Source organism: Orbicella franksi, chromosome 11 (genome assembly GCF_964199315.1).
Source record: "Orbicella franksi chromosome 11, jaOrbFran1.1, whole genome shotgun sequence".
In the NCBI taxonomy this organism is placed as follows: domain Eukaryota; kingdom Metazoa; phylum Cnidaria; class Anthozoa; order Scleractinia; family Merulinidae; genus Orbicella; species Orbicella franksi.
Genome location: NC_138155.1, coordinates 1,974,916 through 1,997,705, shown reverse-complemented (window position 1 = coordinate 1,997,705; position 22,790 = coordinate 1,974,916). Strand labels below are relative to the sequence as shown.

The following is a 22,790-nucleotide window of genomic DNA, read 5'->3' as shown; positions in this document are numbered from 1 at the left end:
TAGAAATCCGGGTAAAGAACCCTGTACTAGACTAAATTATGTATACACTGGCCACTTTTCCGGTTGATTATACTCTTGAATAGACCACAACTCTGTCTGAATTCTAGTGACCTTTTCCCAGACTAAACTACCTGAAAACCATACCCTTCACAGCGGCGCCCACCCATAGCTCATACATGGGAATACCTCCACCCCCCCCCCCCCCCGCCCCCGCCGGGGCTGAAACCGGCAAGCTCAAGGTTAAGGCACGTGATCTTAAAAGTATTTATGTTTCGTTCTCAATTTTCCATACTCATTGCTTACTTTTCTCTCCATATCAGTTCTGAGAATTTTCTAGTAAACTAAAGAAGTCGCCCTGTTGTCTATGATTGTTTGCATTCAAGATATTGGCGTGTTTGAAAGTGTATTGATATTAAAAAACAAAACAAAACAAAACAAATTAGACTTGGTCATCTATCTGCGTGAGAATAAAGTTTTCCTCAAACAGCTGCAAGAAAATAAAAGCGGCAGTCAAGACCGTTTAAGGACATAACAAGAGCAGAACCGGACAAAAGGATTTATCTGAAGGAAACAATTATTATTTTTTAAACAATGCATCTTTTAAAAACAACGATACAACTATGCAGGTTTTCTTTTTAAATCAGTGTTCCGTTGAGGATGTGTGACGTGAAACCTTCTATGAATAGACGGTCGTATTAGCCTTCCAGGGTAATATCACATATTCGCATACCGTATATGGGGTAACGAAACATGTTGAGTGTCTATTGTGGTGGCAACAGATCACAATATTGTCATTTTGAGCGGAAGTTCAATGGAAGACGTGTTATTGTCACGCTTTCACGATGGAAACTACAAAAGAGTCCGAAACCATTTGTTTAGCGATAGTTATAAGCAAGGATCTCGCTGAAATAAGCTCATAAGACAAGAGGCAGTATTTCATTCAATAGCGAGTGTTTACGCAAACTTGACGATCGAAGAATGGCTCAAGTTTTTAATAGGAGAAAGGTCAGGGCTGTGACAGAGGATCAAGAAAACCGTCCAAGTGCATCCGAAGTCATAAAAACACTGGCTGAATTACAACTTACGAACCCAGGCGAAGGCAAAGTATTGTACATTCAAGGGACCAAGAACAACTGGTCCTGGCGACCCATGTGTTACGCTAGCCAAAACTTCAGAGCTTACTACACTCTGCAGTTATTTAACGCCCGAGTAAACTTGACCACAAAAGCTATCGAAAAAGCCATCGAGGAAGGTCATGTTCCCCAACGATTCTTCAAGACTGTTAAGAGCATAGCAAGCTTAGGTTGTGGCCCAGGTTCGGATCTTTGTGGAGTGAAAACGTTTCTGAGCGAAGCATTTCCGTTTAGCTCAAGAGGAAAGCAAGCGCCGCAGTTTATTGGCTATGATGTTGAACTGGGTTGGATGCACTACTTGCACAGTCTGGGCTTCGATTTTGAAAACGTTGAAATCAATCGAACATTCGTCAACGACGTGAAAGAGTTCGACGTTATTTTGATGTCGTTTTGCGCCAAAGAACTTTGCTGTGGACTGTCAAGCGGAAAGAACGATGAAACGCTGTGGAAAGCAATATCGCAGAAAGCGAAATTTGTTCTGGTTATTGACAACGAAAAAATGTCAAATGATTTCCCCTCTGAGAAAGAACAGTATAAGCAATTCAATTTGAATGATATTCTGGGAAACAAAATTGCCGTTTATTGTTACTACTCAGCGGCTGACGATTAATTATTTCCGTGCGGAAGAAGTTTACTGAAAGGAGATACATTAGGAAGTTTTAAAGGTCAAAGTTGTTATCCTTTTATTTTCACAAGTTCTTGCAAGAGAACACTTTCTCTTGGTTCTTGTTTACGTCAAGCAGGTGACACATAACGAAATTCCGAACAGTTAGCATAATTTCAACTGTATTTCCATGTTTTTTGTTTCAAATTCATTAATTAACAGTTAAGAAACACTGATCTGATAAAAAAATGACAATTAACACGTACCAATAGACCTTTTTCGACTGGGTGGTTTGTGCCCCATTTCAGACCATGTGATGATACTCTTGAGAATTTTTCCTTTCAAATTTTCAAATAGTCGTGTGTATACGGAATAAATAATTTTAAGATGGATAAAACGATAATTCTCTAGAGAATATCACGTGGTCTGTAATGGGAAAACAAACCACCCAAGCTAAAAAGGTCTATTTTAGCAATATCATTATATTGTCATGGACGTTATATTAATAAGAGAAAATAACAAAAGGTCAATAAATGTAAAATGCTATTTATTATATAAATACACATCACTATTCGATTGTTAAGTCGCTATGTACTACTTTTAAACGTTTGAAATTACACAATTCTGTTAACTACTCCTGTTGGCAAAAGTTTTATTCCTTGAACACACACACTAATAATGAATGAATGTCGAGCTTAACTTACAAGTTGTCTTCCATACTTATGTAAATGTTAGAAAGTTCAAGAAGCGTCTCTGCATATTTAGAGTTTGTGGGACAATGCACACTAATTAACAAACACTGTATATTGCGACTACACTTGAAAGGTGACAGAATGAATAGAATTACAAAAGCTGATTATGTAACAAATTCATCAGATGAATCGATATCAAAATCTTGCTTGTAACGGATTGGGAAATAAAAGAAACGTTAAACTTCTTTGCCTTAAAAGATTGTGAAAAAAGAAGCTATCGTAGAATGAATAACATGGCTAGTTATCTTAAACTGATAGCGGACCTCCTTTACTTTGATTTGTAGAGCTTCTTCATGCTATCTTCAGCAATGAACAACTGCCGGACGAAGTCCCTTGGCCCGCAATGCAACCATAGTTTGATTTTAAATTTTAATGGCCTCCAGCTACCACTGAAGGCAATAAAAAAACTAGTCTTGATCAGGTTTTGGGCAGTAAAATCGAAGTAATTAATGAGTCTCTTCAAGAGATTATTTCTTGGTCCTTTTTAAAATCTTTTTTAGTTGAGTTATATTAAAATAGCCCATATCTTATCACCTGCTTTCGTGTAGTGTGCCATATGTCAAACTCAACTCACGTATTTGCCCAGGATCAGTTTGTTCGGCTAACATAGCGAGTCTTATCTTTAAGAGCCACTGAAGTGCCCTGACAAATGCTTTTCAGCACGCTACACGCAACTGAATCAAGCGGCGATGGCGAAAAGCGTTGAAGAGTCGAAGCGCTTTAACTGTGATTGCATAGCATGGTCGGACGTTGTTTTACTCTGTTATTTATAAAGCCGAGTACTGGCCAGTACTGTTGTAAGTTCGGTTTTCCAATAAACAAATATTGACCTGATTTTCAACACGGTCAGAAGTCGGTTTTTTTTTTTTAAGATTCCTTTAACAAACGAACCTGCCAAGTCGTATCGTAGCGAATGATACCGGTTTCGCCCTATGGCGAGTTCGCGCCCACCGAGTTCGTCCCCACTACAAAATTTCTATTTCGAGTTCGCCCCCAACTTTTAGTGTTCATGTTTACGCAGTTGTTATCGAGCTATTAAACGTTTTCGAAGAACCATTTCAGTCTATGTATGTTTGATAAGCTTAGATGATGATTGTTCGCTGAACGGTTATCGGTCATCTCGCCACCAGGGAGTCTCGCCACCAAGCGAAGTCACCTCGCCACCAAGTGAAGTTTCCTCGCCACCAGTAATCTAATAAGGCAGTGGATAAAAGAACGAGGAATAATCTCTATATGCGACTCGATCTGGTTGGGGGCGAACTCGCCATGGGGCGAAACCGGCAGCTACCATCGTGAATGCCCAGTTCAGAAGTATGAAGACAGAATATATATCAAAGACAGTTTATTTAGCCTGCGAGCACGCTCACCTTTGAGTCACGCGCGCGAGAGGCGAAAAGCAAAGCGAGCCGGTGTGAAGGAGTCTGGTGAAGAGGCGCCGATTTCGCGCTAGTGGCTACGCCGCGCGTGCTTTTGTTCCAACGCTTGTGCTCCAACGTGAGCCTGCTCGCAGGCTAGAGTTTGCTATACTAAACACACAATATGTTGAGAAGACAGTTCCGAAGTGGCGTGACGCGCGAATACCGCGCGCGCGCACGGAAACATTTTGAATTTAAGTTACGCGTACGTTAGTTGCGCTTACGAATTTAAGTTGCGTGAACGTTTATCGGCAGAGTTTTAGACAGTTTCCACTGAGCAGTTGTTGTGCCATTTAGAGAGTTTTGTGCCGTTTAGAGTTCACCGTTTTACCGATTTTGAAGTGCTTTGGTCGAGTACCGTTTCCGTTTACCGCTCACGAACACAATAAGCAATGACAATTTCTAATGCAGGAGGAGTTAGAGTGAAGGAAACTATAAGCGGAATGTAAGGGCATTCAAGTGTTTGTGGGCTTTGCACAAAATTGATAAGAATAGCGACACATGTGATGCGTACCTTGACTGGAAACTGATTTACACCAATAAAAGGAGTAACGCTTTATTCTCTCAACTTTGGTTCGTTAGTTCATGTCATACTTCTTTCTAATTATCTTATATTTGACTCCAGGGCAGTCCTGCACTCTACCACCTTCAAACAACACCACACCATGCTCCTGCAACACTGCTTTCTCGCCAGGAATATACGCAGTGATAACTTTCCCACTGCTAAGTTTCAGCAGCGCACACTTCCGGTTCCCAGAATTGGGTTTCTTTGGTTTTCGGGTAAAAACCTTGATACAAACTCCTTTTCTCTGAGGGCCACGAAGCACCTGCCTTGATTTAGGAATAATTTTCTTTGGCATATCTGCCTTGGTTCTAACTTTTTTCCATCTGTATTGGTTTACGGTGGCAAGACATCTTGTGCTGTTTTTGCCTGAGGAAGACTGCATCTCCAAGTTTGGCCAGAGCTGGTTTCTCAAAATGGCAAACATGATTGTTGACTGCATCCTCAAAGTTGGTAGTCGATTTACAAGGGGAACTGCAAAAAAGTGATGACCGTGGACTGATCGTGTTTGTTGGGGTGCATATATTGAGCGCTGACCACTGGTGTTGCTGGCAACTTGCTGTAGATTTCTGGTGACAGACTGAATCTTGGCTGGGAAAGATTTAATTTCAACACATTAATAACACAGTCATGAAGTGCAAGCAGTTCCATTCTACTGTATGCAGATGTAGTTCTTTCATAGACCATTTTTATGAAAATCATTAAGGAGACCTAAATGTTTTCTCTGACTACAAACACAACAGAAAAATAATCTCTGGCAATAGAATATTAAATAATATGAAATAATATTAATTAATAAATAACATAATTATAACACAATTAATTATTAAAAAATATAATCATGTGGTTGCGACCTCATGTTGGAAGTAAGACTTGCTAGAGCATGCCTCGTCCCCAGTTGCCTGCGCTTCTCACTCACCACCAGCTTCCGCTCATGCTTTTTTTGCTCACTTTTAGTCTCCCAATCGCTATTTGCACTAAGAAATAAAAAGCCTGTGCAGCAGGCAGTGCTAGAGTGAGAGTAAAGCTCTCTACACTCCTATGTTAAACCCATACTAGTCGGAAGACAATGGCAGAGTTGTGTAAGGACAGTAAGAGGCGAGCAATGAAGTTGATTGATTTTCAATAAATAAACCTTCAAGCAATGCTTTCTTTCTACCACATACTATCAAGTGTGCTAACAATAAATTAAGAGCCACTTTCACATGAGTATTGAGAAGGAATGGGTTTTGCATTACTGTGGTACATGATCGGCTTAAAAAAAGACCACACCTCTTTTTCATCCAATCAGAGGTAAAACTTAAGCCATTTGTGACTCATTTGCATATGTTTTCCAGCTCTTCCCCTAGGGTGCACATATTTACTTCAAGTTTTGATTGGTTAATTGGATTTTCTGTGTGCTTTGTGCCCAGAGAGGAGGGGGGGTGGGGGTGGGGGGTATGCCCAGAAACATTTGGTCGGGGTGTGTGGCCCACTTCTCAAAACCCTTACCCTATTTACGACCAAAATCTGCGATTTTCCCTACCCTATTTATGACCAGACAAAAAATTTGATACCCTATTTATGACTGTTGCAGCTGACAAGACTAGAGTACAAAAACCATACCCTATTTAAGATCAAAATGGCCAAATCGATACACAGATCGATACATATGACCAAACCGGCTAAAAAGCCATACCCTTTGGGGCCACACATACCTATATAGCCCATATAAGGGAGTATCCCCAGGCCTTTGTGATTAGCTGGAGTGATTACATCGGTTTTGGCTTTACAACACTCAATTGAAACTGCTCTAAGAATTAATTTAGTTTAATAAGCTTACCTGTAAAACAGGAATATCCCCTTGTCGAAAACATCAACAAATTGTTCGCGTGAATTTTCTAATAAGAAATGATCAAAATAGTTGAAAATTACTATGTATGCAAGCTTTTAAATAAATCTCATTAAAATTCGAATTCGAACTGGTCACAGGTCTGGAATGATGTAACAAACTTTACAAAAAAAAAGAAAGAAAGAAAGAAAGAAAGAAAGAAATCAGTTGTATGAAATGTCGCTAACTAAGTTTAGATTTTAAGTTAAATCTAGTAAATTATGTATTAAAATAAAAGTAAAGCCTCACATTTACGATCAAGGTGGCTTGAAATCCGTATCTCCAAAACCCACTCCGACCACAGAGGGCCGCCATCTTTGATAACGAGTTTGCTGACTTGCGTGACAGATGGCTCATTTATCCCATGACTACACGCGCTCGTGCAGGTAACTGCGCAATCGTTGAAGTACGCCAAAATGGCGGCTTCAGGAGCCCTTGAACCTCGTGTCTTAACGTACTCAATTCATAAGTGTTCAAGCCATTCTGCAAATTATTTGCCCACGTAAGAGCTCGTGCAGGCTTTCATCTTGCATTTTACGGAATTTTTTTGATGTAACAGTCTTTAATTTTGGAACATTTTCATGTTGTATACAGGAATATTATGGTGGACAAACCGAATGATCAATCGTCACGATGGTCTTCAGATAGCAATTATCCGCCCCAGGTAAAAAAAAAATAAATAAATAAAAAAAATAGGAATCATAGGATTATGAGCTATGAAAATTTTTCAGTTTCCAGCTAAAAACTCCAGGTTTCGCTACTTTTACCTCAGATGGGATGAATTTCAAATTTCCATGTTCAGTGTATATGTACTACCACATCATGCATATAAACTGTAGAAAGCGCAGCTTAATTCGTTAGTTAAGGCTTCCACAGTCAGTACAAGCAAATGCAGTGATTTATATGTGCATTGTAATCCTTTTTATTTTTCGAATACTTGATTTTTCGAAACTCTCAATTCTTCGAACCAAAAGTGGTTTCCTCCACTCAGTCCAACACTGATTTTACCCACAATCTTTATTTAAAACTACTAGATTTTTCAAACCAATCCCAGTTTGCCTTAGAGGTTGGAAAAATCGTGATTTCAATGTAGTTTCGTTCTCTCTTTTGAGTGGCAAATGAATAAGTTAATATAGAAAATAATAATAAATGATCTCTGAACTTTGTTATTTTCTGCAGTTTCTTATACTAAAACTGGAAAAACCAGCCATTGTGATGAGCGCCACATTTGGCAAATACGAAAAGGCGCATGTTTGTAATCTTAGAAAATTCAAGATTTACGGAGGACTGAATGATGAACACATGACTGAGTTGTTATTCAGGTAACAATGTTTTCAATATTTGATTGGATTGTCATGCAACCCTAGTGACCCTTCAGGCAAGTGCTTGTCTTGGGATATCTCAGCATGAAACCTCAATGAATACTTCCTCCTGGATGGGATGCTATTCCATCACAGCATTACCCTCTCCCCCTCCTTCACCTCACTCTCTCTTTCCACAGCGTTTAATTTGCCAGAACCTACATGTATTTCATTAACTGGGGAGAGGCACTGTGAGAATAAGGTGTCTTGCCCAAGAATACAACATAATGGCCCCCAGCTGGGTTATGACCCAGGGCCGCTCAAGCTAGAGTCCAGCACACTATTTATTTGGCTACTCTGCGTCCCATGTACATGTCTTTTGTAAACTAACAAATTGCTATTGGTACATGTAGTTGTACATTAATTGAACATATAGGAAACCAGCCTGCCTGAATATGTATATTTATGGATGTTCCTGCCTAAACAATGTACAGTGCAGACTTACATGTTACTGACCATTTGCTCTTTAAACACAACAGTTACTGTAAAAAAAATCACCACAGAACATGCTTGACTGTACATTCAAACTGTTGATCAATACATAAATTCATAGTAATAATACTCTAACTGTCTATCATTTGTTTCTTTTAGTGGATTAGCGAATGATCATATGAAAGAGTCATTTGAGCTCAAACATGAGCTGGATGGGAAAATGTTTCCTTGCCACTTTATTAAGATAGGTGAGTTCAGAGGCTCACTAAACACTTCATCAAGATGGATGAGTTCTGGCTCCAGTTGCTTGAAGGCTGTATAACCCTATTCACCGAATAAATTGGTATCCAGTAGATGAGTGTTCGCAAAACAAACCGTGCTGTCTACTGGATAGTTATTTATACGGTGGATCAGCGTTATCTGCCTTTCAAACAACCCAGGCCAGGTGATCAGATCCTATGCAGAGGCTCACTCCCATGAATCTCAATGTTTCCCTTGCCTATGCTTCAGGAAGCATTGAGATTCTTGTGAAACAAAATTTACTGCTTCCTCCAGTTCTGGACCAGTCATTAACAGTTAAACGTGGTATCCCTACAAACTGTAACTAGGTGTCATCCAAGGACTGTGGTAGTTTATGCACAGGATGGTGTTTAAGAGCTGTGCTGTGTATTGTTTGCAGTTCCTATCATGTCATGGGGTCCCAGTTTCAACTTTAGTATTTGGTTTGTGCAGCTGTCAGGAGTTGATGATCCAGTGATTGTTCAACCAAGTCTGGCATGGTTTAACACTGTAAGTATATGATGGTATTTTGAGGGTCCTCCCCCGAGGGAAAACTGCATCATGGTGACCATTATTTGAGCTTTAGAGCTTTGGACAAGCTTTAAACTATGGTGTACATGCTTCTGTAATTTGAATTTCTTCCGAACATTTTCCTGTAAAAGCCGAACTTGCTCATTAGATAGGCTCGATTACCAGCCACTGTTCAGGAAAAGAGCCTGCACTCCTCTCCCGAAGCCACGGCTGGATGTGTTAGGATTCTTTTATTAGTCTTAGCCAATCAGATAACCGCCCTCAGATTTTTGTCGGGCATAAATTATCTCGTCAGTTCAATGGTGGGCCTGGATGGTGGACAATGTGAATTAATAAATGTCTTGTGAGAGAACTTTAGAGACGTTTAAGATTGAAAGTTTGAAAATTCACAATGAGGAACGCTAGAAAAGTTGTGTGATGGCCAAGATGTTTTCCTTATTCAGCCGACAGGATCGGGAAAATTTGAATCTTAAGTTCCGAGACGTCAGATAACAAAGTCAACAAAGAGAGGGATAAACCTAAACATTGAGCTTGAGAGACAAAATATTCAGTCAAATAGATTTATTACCTTCCTTAGGGATGGCGATTCCAGTCTCTGGCAAAGCCAGGCAAAATTAAACTTTTAAATGAGGTAAATTGTGGGTAAAACAAACCTAACCAGCAAAACTTAAATAACAGAGAGTCAACCTGACAACAGAAACCATGCAGACCAACATGTGACCTTTGACATGACCAATTTGCTACACCACAGTGGAACAGCACTGCCTCCTTAGAACGCAGTATCTATGCATACAGTGCACCCTTCTGCAGCAGTAATGTGAAACAAAATAGGTTGGAAGAATTGAACAAAATCTTTAAAAAGAGAATGGAAAATGTACAAATGTTTCGAGCTGTAGGTGTCATGTGGACCTGTTCAGGTTGTAATCAGATGACATTTCTGGCGACCAGGAGCGCCCCATGTTATATTATAAGTATACATCACAGACACGCTTTGCTACTCACACGTCCAGCTGTTCTTCTTGTGGAGGAACGTAGATCAGACACAAGAGAGCAGTGGAAGTCGAGCCTACATGTACTCATCAAGCAGACAAGCGAAAAATAAAAGCCACTGGCCCAACTCCACTGAGTACTGTGAATTTTAATACAATGTAAAAGGAACACACCACACAATGTAACATATTAATATGTCATTTTTTCTTCCAGTATCGGGAACGGGAAGCAATACGCCTATGTTTGAAACATTTTCGACAGCACAACTACACAGAAGCTTTTGAGTCATTACAGAAAAGAACAAAGATCTCTCTTGAACATCCTGTTCTGACAGAACTTCATCAAAAACTGGTAACAGTTTTTATTAATTACATGTATTGATAATTACTGTTTTGATACTTGCTAATAAAATGAAGTAAAAGATGAGGTCTAGCCTGGATTTCAAAAGAAAGCATCCATAATTTCATAGACATACGGGACCAAAATCCCCTCCTCCTGGGTGCTCTCTCAAGAAAATAATTATATACACAACACTCAAAGACAGTCGAAGAAAATAATTATATACACAACACTCAAAGGCAGTCGTTATATCAAGAAGCACCAGCTATATTGCAATTGAACTAAATGTTCTGCATTTGAAGTCAGACGAAATTCAATCGAATAGATGTGCTCAAACTATTCTGCCTTTGATTGTATTTCTTGGGATCGATTAATAGCTTATTACTCGTTTGCAGGCCTTTAGGGCGTGAAATGAGTCAAGGTCTTTATATCAGCCTATAAATGTTTCAGTGTATTTTCCTTAGCCTTTGTCGTTGTTACTATTATTATTATTATTTTTTTTGCATTTCTCAAGCAAGCGAGACATTTTGAATTTCAGAGTTATGGTGGTGCGTGACATAGAGCTACGGACGCGTGTGTCGAAAAAACATAGTTATCTCGTGATTTTTAGCCCATTCAGAAGTTAAAGTATTAGGAAAAGTGCTTATGAAAATGCTTGTTTGTTCAGTACAGATAATCAGTGGCCTAGATAGCCAAAGTACATGTAAGTTCCAGATGTTTACACTATTTTCCTACTGCAATGTTGGTGTACCATGGAGGTACACCAACACGGCGGCTCCACACCGTGCTCTGTAAATTTGGGCAAAATATTTCAACGAATGTCTGAGGTTTTGGAAAACGTGCAGAGAAGTGTCATCTTTATTAATCTCCTATAACATTACAATTTCTTGACTTCATGCACTGATGGTTTGGGAATAATTTTTTATTGCATCAGGATTGCGTGACAGTGCAAACCAAGAATTGTTTTGCTGGGGTCAACATACATTCATTTCTTTCACCTTAAATGTACAATAATGCGCTTCATGGGTTTCATTATTGTAAAGACACATACTGTAACTCTCTTACAAGAAAATAATGAGAGAATATCGTTTAGTTCATGATTTTAACTTTATTATACTTTACAAAGTTTCTCAGAGCGTCTTACTTAGGTGTACTCGAACAGATACATTCGTAAACAAATTCTCTAACCTTTCTGCTCTTGTTGCTTGGATGTTCTTGGGTTCTTGCTGGGATTCTACTTGGTTCATGATCACATCTAAAAATTCGATGACACTTCTGAAGATGCTTTTTATCAAGTTGAAGAGTTGATAGCCCTGGTTGATAGCTCCTTTGGTATAACATGATTTTTGATAAATTCACTCAAAAGGTTTACTCGTATTTAAAATTGATCTCTCGTAAGGCTTATAGACCGACCCATTCTTAAAACGCTTAACATCCTTTAGAGTTGGTCTATCGCAAACTGTGATTTCATTACCCTAGAAATCATGGAATCTGTGCTAACTTTTCATGACGACAACTTCTGTAAATTCCATGTGCTGTACGCCTGCTCAGGTGACGCATGCACTTTAGAGACCAGACGGCGATTTGTGACTGAATGAGGAAAACAAAGATAGAGCTGAAATTTAAACCCAGGCCGAACTGCCTGGGTAATTATTTTTTTCCCCAAAATGTGGACATCCACATGATGTAGAGGGCACAGATCTGGTTGACAGCATGATGAAAACTTTAATATATACTATGCTATATAACCAATGGCTGCATTCGTGGAATGATGAAAGCATACAACTATCAAGTAGTTGTACGCTTTCATCATTCATGAATTATTAAAAACTATTAATAAAAATATTATTAATCTGTTGTGTTCACAATTTTGTATATTGTTCCGTTTTCTGTTCAAGGTGATAAATAATGACTTCGATGGATGTGAAAAAATCATAGAGCAAGCTTCCAAAGGTAAAGTTCTTTTATCAACAGATGTTGGTCAATATATTTTTGTTTTCATTGATGTGCCATACTTATTAATTCCCTTTCAGTCTTTGGTTGTAAAATAATTTTTACTTTCTATGGTGCATATCTCTAAGAACTGAGTGGCACACAAATGTACAGTGTAATCCCATACTGATGATTTTCCTAATTCTTGTCACTCATGTGCTGGATAGTTATTATTGCTTTAATTGTCAGGTAAAATTAGATCATTCAGATCATTCTAACTTGTGTATAAAGAGCATTACAGTACATTTGCAAACACACTTTGGGGCGAGAATACTACTGTAGTCCTTTTATCGTGGTTGATGAAAGCAAATGTCTCTCCTGTAGAAGAAGAAAAGAGAAAACATTTCATTTATCATTGGAACATGTATGCTTGTACACAAAATTGTTTTCTAAACCAGCATTTCTGTTTATTTTTCTGCAGATTGTTTCTTCAGTTATTATATCAGTCAACAAGACTATAAGCCTAAATGGACATCAATTATTCCTCTTGCTCAAGGTAAGTTTGCCCCAATGCTTGCCATCCTTAGACTTCAACAATTATTATAAAAATATTATACAGGTATTCACGATTGATTAATTTGAAATTTGACTCCAGATAGTCCAGTACAAGAGTGTAGGACATGTATGTACTGCTCCCATCAATAACGGGCAAACTCAGTTGTTCAGTGAATGGTTTCATGTTTCACTTTCATGAATTATCTTAGCAGACCTCTCAGGAAATAGAAGTTTACATTTTGAAACAGGTTGAAAAAATCACATCTGTAGGTTGTGATTGGTAGTATTTGATCTATTTTGTTCTTTCTTCTTTTTCAAGGTTTGGTGGTTGTCATAAATGACAGCAGCCTAAATCACAATATTGTTCTTAAGTTACAAGTAGGCTTTGAACCTCAGAGCTTGCATGTTATTGGAAGGCACAGTAAATGTACTGTATACAGTTGATATTGATAGTGGAGGTGCGGTGCCTGCATTGTTAGTGCACATGACTTCAGATCAGGCGGTGCGGGTTGGAGCACTGGCTGGGTACATTGTGTTGTGTTCTTGGGCAAGACACTTCTCTCAGTGCCTCTTTCCATCCAGGTGTATAAATGGTTACTGACGAATTTAATGCTGGGGTGTAACCTTGAGATAGACTTGCATCCCATCCATGGGGGAGTAGAAATATTCCTGGTTGCTTCATACTACAGAAACTTGCATAAGTTCTGGTCTGGTGGGCCACTTGCCTCGTATAATGTTATTGTACTTATATTCTTAATTAATTTAAATTTAAATTTGTAGTTGTAATTGAATTGAGCTGAAAAACCCACTTAGGGAGCATCAATAAAGTATGTATGTATGTATGTGTGTATGTATGTATGTACGTACGTACGTACGTACGTATGTATGTATGCATGCATGCATGCATGCATGCATGCATGCATGCAGACTTTACCATTATACAGTTTATATATAATGTGTAAAGCTTCAGAAGTGTCTCCGCCATGTTGATGTGCTGTTCTGATCTCAGGTGAAGACAGCAGTTGTTCACGTCCTGGCATGAGGGGTGGGCATCAAATGTCAATTGACATGGAAGCTCAAGTTATCTATTTGTTGGGTGGCTGGGATGGAATGGTCGACCTGGCTGATTTCTGGTCATTCAGTGTTGAGTCTGCTCAATGGACGTGCCTGTCCCATGATACTGAGCAGGAGAGGGGACCATGTGCAAGATCCTGTCATAAAATGTGTCTGGATGGTAAAAGGAAGTTGATATATACCTTGGGCAGATACTTAGACTCTGAAATGAGAAACTCAACACCACTTAAGGTAACACGCATGCCATAATTATACAGTGTATGTCGTAGTGTAGTTTGATAATCCTGTACATATTTACATTATATGCCTAGCTCCGTGAGCTGGCAAGATGAATCAAATCCTGCACTGTGATTGGCTACGCGAGCAGGCAAGATGGAGCTGCTCGGGACTACCCGCCGTGTCCTGCAAGAAAAATTTTGCACGAAAGCCATATAATAAATCTTTTATTGACCAAGTTTGTTCGGTCAAGATGGCTGGATATTGGCCTCGTTCTTTTTTTGTGAGTTTATGGACCTCGATTCCGTCTTGGTCCTTAAACACGCAAAAAAAAGAACTTGGCCAATATCCAGCCATCTTGACCTCACACTTAACCCGTACATATTATAATTATATGAGTAGTGATGGCTCACCTTCTGATTTCTCCCAGTGGTCTTGATTATTTGGTGCGAACCAAAAGGATTGCATCATCTGGGAGTGAGATTGCCATTCCCTTCAACACACTAAGACTAAGAGGTTATCAAACTGAGTAGCCATAGCTGGCAAAAACCACCCTCTACTGTGAGATCTTGGTCAGTTGTTCTGCAAGGCAAATCGTCTGATTTGTCAAAAAAGATGACAAAATCAGCTGCCTGCTCCAACAATAAAGCTGCCTACATGTACCTTAGAACTTTGGGAAAACCCTGCACCGAATACATGATGTTGACCATCAAATGGTTTATGATATACTATGAGCTATTAATAGTAGTTTATGTTTGAAGAGTGTATCTATCAAGTTCAAGTTACAAATATTTGTTCTATTCCCCAACAGAGTGATTTTTATGTTTATGACATAACATCAAACCAGTGGACCCTGATTAGTGAGGATACGTCATCTGAAGGAGGGCCGCCTCTTATCTTTGATCATCAGGTACATGAATGTATTACTCAGTAAATACAAACAACAAGAATAAAAAAAAACAGATATAAAATGAATAATACATATTAACCGGTTTAGACTGTACATGTAATTCAAGTGTTACAGTCAAAAATGACCATACACCTTGTTCTTTACTTTTTCAGATGTGTATTGATGTCGAAAAAAGCACAATTTATGTGTTTGGTGGTCGTGTCTTGACTAGGTGAGGTGTTGGTGTTGTTTTTTGTTTTAATTTTATTATTTTTTAAATTACATTTTTAAATATATGAATTAAAAAAAAGAAAAGAAAAGCCCAATAAGTCAACTCAAAAATCTCTTAAAGCAAGACAAGGACCAAGAACATAGAAAATCATTTTCTAAGTCTCGAAACGATGCTCCACAAATTTTGTGAACCACATAACTTGTATACATGTTGCTTAGACCTTACAGCTGTTTCAGAGAGGCTCATGTCAGCCTGGGTATTTCGTAAAACATCTGTTTAGTTATTTTACTGTTAGTGCACCTTACTATTGCTATTCTTTGTTAAAAATCTCCCATGTTCTTTCCTACCCCCTACTCTACTTCATTCCTGCATTCCACCCTCCCAATCGGCCTCACTTAGCAGGACATTTGTTGACAAGAAAGAAAAGATGACCCCCATAGGCAGAAATACCTTTAGATGTTTATAATTCATGTAGGTTGGGTGAATTGAATGTTTTCTTTCTGTGATATCAGCACAAACAGAGATGAGAGAGCCCAAGAGACATCTTTCAGTGGACTGTACTCTTACAACTGTCAAACCAATACGTGGACTAAACTCAAGTATGAATGTTGAACCTTGGTACTGTTGTAAATTTGATTGATGTTAAATAATCAAAACTCTCTACAATGCCACCTTGGTGACAGATGAAAGTGGACGTTATAGAGAGGTGGCCGTTATGAGGAGGTAGGGCTGTAATATGACACTTGTTTTTGGGGGGGGAGGGGGAAGTACAACATTTTTTTTTTATTTAAAAGATGCTGACTGTGAAAAAGAAATACCAAACAGACGCCCTAACACACTCAAAATAAATCAATAAAACAGACCAACGAGGCGCGGTACGGATCAAGTTTCGTGACCTTTTACACTATAACATGGGGTCTAGTAAACACCATTCATCAATCATTGATTAACTGCCCATTGGGGAGAGGTTATTTCGTTACTTTGGGACGCGCTTTAGTGGAGAGGTGGCCGTTGTAGAGAGGTTAAAATAGGAGTGAATGTAAGAACGGTCTGCCGGGACGGAAAAAAGTGGCGGTTGAAGGGAGGTGGCTGTTAGTGGAGGTTTGACTTCCAGTCATTTCCACTCTTGGCCATCTTGGTAACATCATTGGTATTAAGATTTTGTATTTGCTGTCTTTTCTGTTTGTAGCTTGCTTTACGCTTAGAAGTGAATGCTTTATTTTTGTAGAGATGATTGCCCTGATCTGCGATCAAGAATAGGACATTCTATGCTGTTTCATCCCGTAAGTGACAGATGTCGTGCTCTGCAAAATATGAAATTGTAGTCTGTTCTGTAAGAGTAACATTGATGCCATTTTTTATATCCATATCTGCAGGAAAAAAGGCTTCTATATATCTTTGCTGGTCAAAGAGGAACTGAGTTTTTAAGGTACTACTAATTTATTATTTTCCAATCTTTTCTCATGAGAAACCTTGACAGATGTAAACGTATTTCTAATCATTTCATCCATGGTCGCACATTGGAAATCACCTTTTGATCAGGGGTAAATGTGAGTTTGCAAAATAATTCTTCACACCGGTAATATATTCTAAACTTTACCTGTCCAACTTCTTTCATTCTTTAGTGACTTTATCACATACAATGTGGACACTCATGAAATATCATTTATAAATGATGGAAGCAAAAAGGACTGTGATCAAGGTAATGGCAATATCATTTGTTGTAAAAACATAGTGCATGTACCTTTGTAGCTCTGGCAAAGTCCCTAAAAAATATTTCTTTTCTGACAGTTCCTGCTGCTGGTTTTACTCAGAGAGCAACAATTGATCCGGAACTGAATGAAATCCGTGTCTTATCTGTAAGTTGTCCCTTACATAAAAATACGAATTAAAAAAGTTTCTTTCAAATTGATGGCATGTAGCAGACATTTCAGTGTAGTTCAGAGTTAAAAGGAGCTCAGTCACGGTATTTTGACTTATTTTGGCCGCGTACAAAATTATCTTCAAATTGAAAGAAATTGAAGAAACCTGAAAATGGTAGTTAACTAAGTAAAAGATAGAAAATTACCAAAAAGATAATGATAAACCAGAGAGGAACAAGGATGGTTAAGGATGGGGAAGATTGACACGGATTACAATCGGCGAACATGAAAAAATTTTGGTCAAACTTTTCAAGATGCACAAACAGTGACATAGCTGATGGTTATAGTTGTTTCTACAGGGTTTGAGTAAGGATAAAGAGAAACGAGAAGAGACAGCTAGAAACTCCTTCTGGGTGTACGATATAGAGCGTAAAACATGGTAGGTATTTTTAGTGGTGATACCTGAACCGCTGTAAGTCAATAACCCTGACCATGATACATGTACATATCACAGTATCTACAGCTTATCACGGTGACCGTCCAGTAATTTATGAATGCAATTTATTGCTTGAAGTTCACAAGTGAAGATCCAATCTTGGGCAACATCTCAAGTTTTCATTTGGAACAAACCATGTCTCACTTTACTTCAGATTTGCTTTCTCTGAAATGTTGATGATTTTAAAGCACTCTCTTGCAGTGTTAGTTAACAGTTGGTTCACATCGCGTGTTTCTGGTTCGCTTGGACTAAACCGGCGGCGGACCATTTTGTGCTGAACGAGAGAAGACACACTGCAACTCTTTGTAGTGATGAAAAACGTTGCATAACGACTCAAATACCTGCTAAGGACTGGAGAGTGTATAGCCTGTTTCAGGCTCTTGGTCAGTGGGGAGGATCGAAAAAGCAGGCGGGCTACAAGGGGGGTCTGGTATAAATAAAAGAGAAGTCCAGGATCCCGCTCGTCGCCCACTCGCTTTTTCGATCGTCCCCGCTGACCGAGAGCCTGGAACAGGCTAGAGACTGTAACGCGTGACAATCAAAGTTATTTTGTGATGTTGCCACTTTTCAGGTCGTGTGTGTACAAGAATGAGAACATAGGTCAGCAGTACTGGACTAAGATGCAGAATGTAGAGCCATGTCCTCGGTTTGCTCATCAGCTAGTGTATGATGACATCCATAAGGTGCACTACCTGTTTGGTGGGAACCCTGGAAAAGCTAGCATACCTAAGATGAGACTGGATGACTTCTGGTCACTCAAGGTACCCAGTGATCGAAATATTAACTCTCACTACTGAGCGCCATACATATCTTGGATGTGAGGTTTGAGAGTCTGGTGGTAAATCAGCAAACCTGTGCACTTTATATAATAAAAAGGAATGTATTGTCTTCATTTCGCGTTTCAGCTGTCAAGACCTTCCAGAGAACAGTTACTGCGCAGATGCCGATATTTAATTCGTAAACAAAGGTATAGGAAGTGTCTGTCTGACTGTTTGTCTGTCTGCCCGACAGCCTGTCTCTCTTTCTCCGTGTGTCTGTGTCTGTGTGCCTGTCTGTCTGTGTCTCTTCTCGTCACCCAGACTAGTAACGAATTGTTGTGGTCACTTACATGGTGTATGTATTTAGATTTCAGGAAATGGCATCACGTGACCCGTATTCAGCCCTCCGGTACTTGCAGGTGATTGGTTTTTTGTTGTTTGAATCACACTAACACTGACATGCAGATCTTTCCCAAGAATAACTGACTCACATACCGTTCAACATCACTTACTAATATTTGATACTTATTGATGCGCCATTGTTTTTAATTTTTTCTTGTTTTTTTTCATTCAATTCACAGAACGAGCTCTCAGAAACAGTGGCCCATGATGATCCAGAAGAAAGCCAAGAGGTGATTGAACAATAACTTGAATATGAACTTGCAGATTCTCCTTAGAATATCTATATATAGACGGGTAGACGGGTGACGAGAATAAAGAAATTCATCAGTAGAGAAGATCACCTTGATTGACCGCTAAAAAATACTCATACTGCTTTGTGTCACAACTTGTAGTAGAAATTGCCTAATATAACACACAAATGAACATTTCTCGCAATCTGTCCGTTGCAGCAAACTTTGTATAAAGTAAACAGTGTAGTATTTGTACTTAATGTTGAAAATATCGTTCTTAATAAGTCAATTTTCAATATGTTTGTGTATGCATTATAGTTTCAGTTGTCTCCAATTAGGAGGCTCCCTGTAGCGAGCTAGTAGTCTGACACAATAATAAAGTTGTTGTATTATTGTATTGTATTGTGTTTCAGCAAGAGAATCTTAAAATATTCACAGTTTTAAAAACCTTGTTCTCCAGAATTTGTTGTGATTTCTGTTAGGCCCAGGTCAAACGTCGAACGTCACATGAGACGAACTATATTGCAATTTGAGTCGATCCAAACGGGTAAAGCTCCACAGTTGGGTTAAACGTTGAACTTAATTCGAATTAGATCGATCAACACGTTCTATTCGCCTGCTTCAGACCGATAGAATTCAGTCGGGCGAACTCAGTTGAGTCAAACGTCGAACTTATTATGAACTTAATTCGCTCAGTTAAAGGAGCTCAGTCACGGTATTTTGAGTTATTTTGGCCACATACAAAATTACCTTTAAATGGTAGGAAACCTGAAAATAACAGTGTAATAAAATAGAAGAACACCAAAGACACAATGATAAACCATAAAGGAACAAGAATGGCTAAGGATGGAGAAGATTAACACGGATTACAAATGACAAATTTGGAAAATTGAGGCTAAACTTTTCAATATGCGCAAACCGTGACTGACCTCCTTTAAGTTCGTCTCATGTGAGGTTCGATGTTTGACCTGGGTGCTATTCGTGTCTGATCATGAAATCCACCCATTTCAAATCTTATTTAAAGCACTGAGTAACAAAGTGATCAACTTTTCTCTTTTTTCGTTGCACTAAGGAACGTTAGAGGCAAACTTGTCTCTCAATGGCACAGCAAAATGCGACAGAGTCGTGGCCACTTTTTCCCGTATTTGTTTTGATCGCTAATAAAATACATTATGAGGTTGGTGATGTGCAAAATGGTGAAAGGTCGGCTGAGTTCGCAAGTGAGCGATTTTCTAATTGAGATTTTGTTTTTCAGTTTCGCCTGATTGCATCCAGCCTCTTTTCACATTCCATCTCCTCTCAAGAACGAATGGTGACTGATGCAGGTTAGTTGTTATCATCTTGTAACAAATCCAGCCATCAATGATAATTGTAATCTAGTCGATATAATTATTGGTTAATTCCTGTTGTTACTCAACTTTCATACACTGTACGAATTCCGATTTTCTGATTGGCTGATTTGTACCACGTGATACTGGGTTGTGACGAGACAACCACTTTGACGTCATTATCGTGGTGTAATAGCCGTGGTGTAAATTCAACACACTACTGTCATTACACCATGGCTTCGGCTGACTAAAATATAGTGGTTTTAATGCAGTGTTTCTTTGTGCAGTGTATTCAATTTGAATAATAAAAATGTTAACGTACTCATTGCTCGTGAATTATCAGGATTTACCAGTACTCGTTCACTAACAATGAACTCGAAATTTTCAACACCGCACTCGGCAAAGCCTCGTGCGGTATTGAAATTTCTCGTTCACTGTTAGTGAACTCGTGCAGGAAAATCTCGATAATTCTCTCGCTGAGTGCGTTAACCTGTAAATACACTAAAATTCTTTGCTAATCTTTAGAATCTCTGTCGCCGCCATTGCGTAACGGTTTCACGGGAAGAACACAGGTAAGAGATCAACTTTATGCTGTAGAGATCAGCTGCAAACCACGCTGGGGTCACGCTTTCCTTTTTACCAGTAACTGTTGCAGTGTCTCTTAAATTTGAGTAGGAAAAAAAACAACAACAATCGGTAGGCGACAACCGTAGATTTTAACTTCCACAGAAGTTGATCATGCGATTAATGAATTACTCCACACTGCTTTCGCTAAATCGTAAAAACGAAGTTGAAGAATTCTTCGTCAATTTGTCTTTTGTCAAACGTCATTTTCCGTCATTTTGCCATCCATGCATCCCGGGTTCGATGCCGGCCCAGTGTCATATGTGAGTTGAGTTTGTTATTGGTTCTCGCCTTACTCCGAGGGTTTTTCTCCGGGTTCTCCGGTTTTCCTTCCTCCACAAAAACCAACATTCGACCAGTATAGAGGACGCGCCTAAAAACCAGCTAAGCCTGATGTGGCTTCCTGTCTAAATATTTAATTTATTTGTTTGTTTGTTTATTTGCTTGTTTATTTATTTATTTTATTGCCATATGTTTCTTGTTGCAGTTGTTCGATACGCTGGTGTCCTTCTTTCCGGAACACATGACACAGCCCAAAGGAAATCTAGTTGACTTGATCACTTTCTAACGTCCTGAAAGATCGATCAAAAATGAACGGACCGTCATCAAAAGGATTATCACACGCTCCTTCAGAGACTTCTTTGAACTACGTTACATTGCTACCGTTGTGTTAATTTGGAAACGTTCATACATCGTAATTTCCTCACATGCCGTATGACGTAACCGGAAGTAACCTAAACCGGAAGTGTTCGTAACAATGTTGAAGGCAGCTTTGACAGCTGGAGATAGTCGTGCCCAAACCTGGACACCCGTGTAGAATCTACCTGTTTTCCATTTACTGAGAATGAGTATGGATACTGACTTCAATAACAAATCAAAGACATTACTTTGAGGACGCGAAGGATTATTCAGCTTCCTGAAGATGTTACTAGGGTTTGCCATCTTTTGTTGTGAATAATGGACTTCTGTTTGAATGCTCAGGACTGCTAACGTTTACAACAACTAGTTGGATTTTTTTTTTTACAGCGGTTGCTTTTAAGTTCTCCGTTTCCTGGGTTTTGGGTTTTGACTAGTCAAGCAATGAAAGAAAACAAGACAACGAAAACCGAAAAATGTGAAGTATTGACGGCAAAGCTCGTAAAATATAAGTTACTATTATCAAAGAAATTTTAAATGTACAGTTTAAGTTCAATACTGTTTCAAAGCTATGTTTTGTATCTTGTTCTTCATAGTGTGAAAGAAAAAAAAACTCTTCTCTCTCGCGAGAGACATTTACCTTTTCGTTTCACCTCAAACGGATGTTAAGCGTCCCTCCAATCTTTTCAATGCCCTCTGGGCATTCCAAGCGAAAGTGTGGATTTTATTTAAGAAGGTGATAAACATCGACTTTCCATCTGCATCCGCCCCACTCCCCCTCCCCTCAGGTACACCAATCACCGCCCTATTTTAAACAGTTACTTTCAGTAGTATGTCCTAACTGTTCACAGCTCTCTATTTTCTCGTATTTTTATTCCATCGTTGAACGCGCGGATAGAATCGCGAGAGAACTGGACGCTAGCACAAAACGGAAGACTTGACAGGGTAGGGGGGTGGGTAGGGATGGCAAAACCCCACCCCCCCCCCCCCACCCCCGCGTGTTTCGCGCTCGCTTCGCTCACTTTTTCTTTCGCGTCTGTAAATTGAGAGGCTGTGAACAGTGTAGTATATCCCAGTTAACTAGACCACTTGGTGTGAAAATAAACATTCCAGAAGTCTTCTGAAGTATATTTGACAAATGATGAACATACTGTAATTTTTTTATATGAGAAGTACGTGGTGTCCGCTTTATCGAGAGTCAAAGCAATAAAAGTGTCATTTTGGTACCTCGAAAGTGTCGGTAATTCCGTAATAGCGAGAGTCATTTGCAATCAAACCTCTAGCTTTC

The 22,790-nt window shown here is 39.1% G+C and overlaps 3 protein-coding genes across 4 annotated transcripts; 2 read left to right on the top strand and 1 right to left on the bottom strand.

The window, feature by feature from the left end:
• The first annotated feature begins 539 nt into the window (after positions 1-539).
• On the top strand, positions 540-1,743 carry LOC145502785 (uncharacterized). The gene has a single exon (XM_081482166.1). It carries the CDS (start codon positions 979-981, stop codon positions 1,741-1,743), a length of 765 nt encoding a protein of 254 aa, XP_081338292.1. The 5' UTR covers positions 540-978.
• A 1,833-nt stretch (positions 1,744-3,576) lies between these two features.
• On the bottom strand, positions 3,577-6,693 carry LOC145502786 (uncharacterized). The gene is made up of 3 exons (XM_081482167.1): positions 6,586-6,693; positions 6,289-6,346; positions 3,577-5,057 (listed from the first exon to the last, which is right to left on the bottom strand). Exons 1-3 carry the CDS (start codon positions 6,691-6,693, stop codon positions 4,483-4,485), a joined length of 741 nt encoding a protein of 246 aa, XP_081338293.1. The 3' UTR covers positions 3,577-4,482.
• Positions 6,694-6,710: 17 nt separating this feature from the next.
• LOC145502778 (muskelin-like) lies at positions 6,711-22,728 on the top strand. Of its 2 annotated transcripts, none has more exons than XM_081482155.1 (24): positions 6,711-6,838; positions 6,931-7,000; positions 7,516-7,658; positions 8,289-8,377; positions 8,809-8,918; positions 10,143-10,280; positions 12,167-12,221; positions 12,682-12,756; positions 13,765-14,060; positions 14,857-14,955; positions 15,108-15,166; positions 15,679-15,765; positions 16,395-16,449; positions 16,543-16,595; positions 16,792-16,868; positions 16,958-17,025; positions 17,388-17,467; positions 18,096-18,285; positions 18,430-18,491; positions 18,650-18,701; positions 18,864-18,914; positions 20,170-20,239; positions 20,768-20,814; positions 21,354-22,728. In XM_081482155.1, the coding sequence occupies exons 1-24, from the start codon at positions 6,753-6,755 to the stop codon at positions 21,432-21,434; spliced, it is 2,193 nt and encodes a 730-aa protein (XP_081338281.1). In that variant the 5' UTR covers positions 6,711-6,752; the 3' UTR covers positions 21,435-22,728. The 2 variants fall into 2 exon arrangements, with proteins under 2 accessions (XP_081338281.1, XP_081338280.1); XM_081482154.1 differs by having other exon boundaries at positions 17,376-17,467.
• The last annotated feature ends 62 nt before the right edge of the window (positions 22,729-22,790 follow it).

Bases quoted from the DNA above. Each gene is read 5' to 3' on its own strand.
- LOC145502778 (XM_081482154.1), top strand. From the start codon at position 6,753: ATGGCGGCTTCAGGAGCCCTTGAACCTCGTGTCTTAACGTACTCAATT. The intron at 8,919-10,142 runs GTAAGTATATGA...TTTTTCTTCCAG, and splicing joins GTCTGGCATGGTTTAACACT to TATCGGGAACGGGAAGCAAT. The intron at 14,061-14,856 runs GTAACACGCATG...ATTCCCCAACAG, and splicing joins GAAACTCAACACCACTTAAG to AGTGATTTTTATGTTTATGA.
- LOC145502786 (XM_081482167.1), bottom strand. From the start codon at position 6,693: ATGAGCCATCTGTCACGCAAGTCAGCAAACTCGTTATCAAAGATGGCG. The intron at 6,347-6,585 runs GTGAGGCTTTAC...ATTTCTTATTAG, and splicing joins AAGCCACCTTGATCGTAAAT to AAAATTCACGCGAACAATTT. The intron at 5,058-6,288 runs GTAAGCTTATTA...AATCTTTCCCAG, and splicing joins GGGATATTCCTGTTTTACAG to CCAAGATTCAGTCTGTCACC.
- LOC145502785 (XM_081482166.1), top strand. From the start codon at position 979: ATGGCTCAAGTTTTTAATAGGAGAAAGGTCAGGGCTGTGACAGAGGAT.